The 4,371-nt window shown below is 36.5% G+C and overlaps 1 protein-coding gene across 1 annotated transcript in view; it reads left to right on the forward strand.

Annotated features, from left to right (window-relative positions):
* The window catches only part of chst15 (carbohydrate sulfotransferase 15), a 42,048-nt gene extending 39,943 nt beyond the window's left edge, over positions 1 to 2,105 (forward strand). The window contains exon 9 of the mRNA XM_017310697.1: positions 1,464 to 2,105. Coding sequence (XP_017166186.1) covers positions 1,464 to 1,810 — 347 coding nt within the window. The 3' untranslated portion in view covers positions 1,811 to 2,105. The remainder of the gene's footprint in view (positions 1 to 1,463) is intronic.
* Positions 2,106 to 4,371: the final 2,266 nt, after the last annotated feature.

Here is a 4,371-nt window from a genome sequence, read left to right on the forward strand (position 1 = left end):
ATCACTGATGATGGAGACGACGAGGAATCCAAGAACGAAAAAGACAATAAAAAAATAAATAAATCTGTCTCTGCTTGCATGATTTTGCAGTAATAAAAAAAAACAAACATCATGTACATAATTGCATTATATTCTTTTCTTGAATGGCAGAATATCTGCTTCACAGATATGAAGCACAAGAGCCAGGCATGTCCTTTTCTGTTCTTTCCTCAAATAYTTGTTGGAGAGGCTGGGCCCTAAACATCTGTTTGTGATATACAGTGTTATGCTGTTTTTATCTGTTTTGGACACGTGCAGCAGGAGCAGAAATGGTCTCTGGCAGAGGATAAGACTTCCTGTGTGTTTCTCTAAATGGCTTACAATGTTTTATCCTCATTCAGATGTTTGTTTATCTGTCCTTTTGGGTAATTCAGCTATGTTTTAGGTGTCTTGGAGGTTTCTGAAAGTGATTAGTGATTATTACTTAAACCAGACGTCGTCTTTTCTTCCTTTATTTTCTCCTCAATGGTCTCTTTTAAGTGCTGCTGTGTCTCTGTCTGAGCTGAGTTGAATGCACCCAGGGTCATTGCTCCCCCATCAGAGTTGGACCAAGAGTTTCAGAACAAGAACAGAATTCTAATGTGGTTACAACTGCGCCTAGGCGGAGCTTCTCCTCGAAGCACTTAAACTGACAGATGTCCTTTCAGGAACAAAAAGTATTTTGTTTTCCTTTCTAATTTAATAAGGTCCTACATCTACAACTGCACTCMTTGAGACAAGAGAAAAGTTTGATTTTGTTTTTTTTTTTCCTTTACCTTGCCTAACATTTTGACACTGTGTTCACTGTCGTCTTCAATCAGAATCATGCTCTCTTTCACTTTTGAATATTGCTCTGCTTTGGTGCTTGCAGCTGGAGCCCCCTCCCACCATAATGGTTTCACAATTCCTACAATTTGTGTTCAGTCCAAGACCTTGTGAGTGATCTTGAAGGACATGTTCGGCAGCACTCAGTGGCCACTTTGTTGGGTACACCTTGCCAGTGAATCCCCTTTTGTTTGATTYCTTGTTGTTTAGATTTACCAAGGTGTCTTAGACATTTTTCAGAGATATTGGTTATTATTCATAGCATCCCATGGATTTGTCAGCTCCAAATCCATGCCRCATCCATGTGTGTACAACTATTACAACTGGCAGCACTTTAGCTGTCGTTACTGAGAAATAACTCCATATATCTTAATTCATATGAAAAATTAATTAAGTAGCACTAATCGGCACAAACAAATGAGCTGTTCCATCAATTTTGATGTTTGATTCAAACAGAAACTACTCNAAAAAGTTGTAGTTGTAGTGAAAGGTGGTATTGACTTATTTGGTTAATAATTTAAAACAATGCTTTCTTTTCTGCCTACGTGCAATTTTTTATGAGTTRTTCTTTGTCTATTATATTAAATCCAAATGAAACCTTACAAAATGGAAGCAACCTTAAATGGTATTAATACTATGGCAAGGAGCTTTGCGTGTTCGATACTTTGTTTTTTCTATGGGTGGTCATTTCTTACTGTCAAGTGGCATTCCTTTATTACTGGGTGCAGGAAGAAGCGAAGTGACAGAGTTATTTGTGTGTTTTACAGGGCCATTGTCAAAAGAAATAGAGTCACAAATCACAAGAAGCCCAGCATCAAACACCAGGAGACCAGCTGACAAGAACCTGGGACCCATGCTGCCTATAACTAAAGAAATCCTGCAGGACTTCTACAAACCATTTAATGAGAAACTGGCAAAGGTGCTGCAAAAAGAGTCCTTCCGCTGGGAAAACAATTCCGAACTCTGAAYGGACTTCTTTCAACAAGAAGAAGGAAGAATGCAGAGCCCCATTTTTTGGGTTTATCTCTTTTAAGTGCCCATAAAAAGAACATCAAAGTATTTTAATGTAAATTATTTTTAAGTTATAAGAGCAGAGATGAATCAAAGATAGAAAATAACAGCACAAGCAAGTGTGGTGTTTTTGTGTGATTGTGTGCGAGAGAGGAAGAATGATAGACTGTAAGTGATGCTGGGAGATCTTCGCTTCTCCGTTTTGTTTTCCAGACATATAAAATTAAATTGTGAATTTCAAATACGGAACATAAGGGCTCATCTCTTCTGTCTTTATTGGTTTGATCAATACAAACAACATTAAGACAGCACTAAAAATCCGTATAAGTCTCAGTTTGGTATTCCWGTCAGAGTTTTGTGTGAACGCTGATGAAAACAGCCAAACACAGCCGATTACTAAGACAACAGCGCCCTCTTCTGTAACCTACATGCCACTACAATAAAAGAACAGCTGAGTGTGAGACTTCTAATAATAAATACTTATATTCACTGTCTATTTAGAGTCATCTAAGCCAGAGTGCATCCTGGAGAGCTTGCTAGCCCTTGACATACCTAACTGCAATTTAAACAAAATAAAACATRCATTCAACATTTTAATTGTTCAGTTTAAGTTCAGTAGCTTCCACAGCAAACCTGTTGAATCAAGAATCACTTAAMCAGAACTCATCTTAAGTTTCTGTTTCTCAAACAGAAACTAAAAATCAAGAAWAGTGTAACATCCTGCTGTGCTTTGGCTATATACGCTATAAACYTGCCAGTTGATGGTTTAAGTTATTTCAGAAAACTGGCTGACCATTGGTTGATTTAATGTTTCAAACATCTACCTACATTGGATTCACCTGGGAGCGATGAACCAAATCAGGACAGATTTAGAAAAAAAGTCCAATGGAAATGTTTAGAAACACATTTTGACAAATTGTTCAACCATTTTTCACATAAAGACTTATGAGGCAAACTTGTGCTTAAATGTTGTGGAGGCTCAGACTATTCAAGAGATCCATGTAATACATTTTGATCAAYATGAAAAAAAGCAAATGAAAATGTAGAAAACAGTGCTTTAATGTACAAAAGCATTTTTTAACTTGTTTTGTCAGGTCAGCTGTCTGCCATAAAAACTAATTGGTGCAGGCCTAGATTCAAATTGTGAATTAAATTCCAGTTTTTTAAACTCAAAGTTGTTTGTCAGTTCAAATAATCATAAAAGAATAAAAAAATAACATAAAACTCCTCCATATGAAGAGGAATGGCAATGGTCGGTTCAATTCTCGCTCTGCCTGCCTTTATCATTTGTGTCCTGCTGGTGGTGGTCAGAATCTCAATTTGATATAAAAGGCCATTATAAATRAAATTTATTATTATTGTGATTACATATAAATATTTAGCATGACTTTAACTTGAATATGGCATCATACTCTAAATTCAAAAACATTAAAACGTACTGGAAGTATGACTATATCCACCAGAGGGCAGACCATTCCTTTGAGAAACTAAAAAAATAACCAGTTTAATTTCCAATCCTTTGAAAGAAAGTCAGATGTCAGTAAGCTGCTCTGTTCTTTTGGCACTTTTCAGATTCTCCCAGGTTCAACTGGAAAACGTTAACTAGAAGCTTTTGAACTTCACTAGATCAGTATAATGTCCATACTGCAATAAAACAGGAAATGCAGTTCTCCTGTTGAATAGTTACACATCTCTCTSTCACTTAAATCAAAGCCATCTGAAGAGAAAAGAACTGACTGAATGACATTTGAATATTTTACTTTTCGAAGGTCTGGTTTATAGGTTCAGTGCCAATGAATGCCTCCGACCAACTTTCATTTCCTTGGAATTTACCATTATTAGTCAAACTTTCTGCAGCTTGGTCTGTGCTGTGTCAGTCTACAGTGACTGACAGGGACCTGGAAGATTACAGCCCAAAGAAAACGTTGTGGAGAGCTTCTTTCAAATGCACATTTAGTTTTACATCTGGCTTTTCCAATGCTTTTTATTGCTTCTGTGCTGAATTTTGGACACAGTRCAATAAAAATATAACATGTCGCCATGGAAAATTATTGTCTTTTCAGATGCTGAACGTTCACTCAATCAACCGTCTCATGTGGAATTAATTTATYATGGTAACAAAGACTTAATATTTGGCCTCACCTCCACAAAATGAKAAACTAAAATTCAGTCCAACACAGGCCAAAGGGAGTATGAATAATAAACCTCAAGAACAGCAAAGGAGTTYAGCAGATAACTATTAGTACAACTAGCTAAGGCAAACACGGGGAATCATTTAAATGTAGCAGCAATRGTGTTTTATAGCTRGGAAAAGCTCAGCAAAAAAATACAATGAATATCATCTTAAGCTARTCCTTTCTGGGGGCAAGTTTATTTTGATCTCTGCCCCACTGCATAAGCRATGGGGCATCTGATMACGTAAGAATACCAAAAGACATTATATATTATGGGTTCAATGCATTTTTAAATTCTTTCAAAAGTGACCTTATTTGTACCACTCGTCCACAAAATTCAGAT

This window comes from Poecilia reticulata, linkage group LG19, assembly GCF_000633615.1.
Source record: "Poecilia reticulata strain Guanapo linkage group LG19, Guppy_female_1.0+MT, whole genome shotgun sequence".
In the NCBI taxonomy this organism is placed as follows: domain Eukaryota; kingdom Metazoa; phylum Chordata; class Actinopteri; order Cyprinodontiformes; family Poeciliidae; genus Poecilia; species Poecilia reticulata.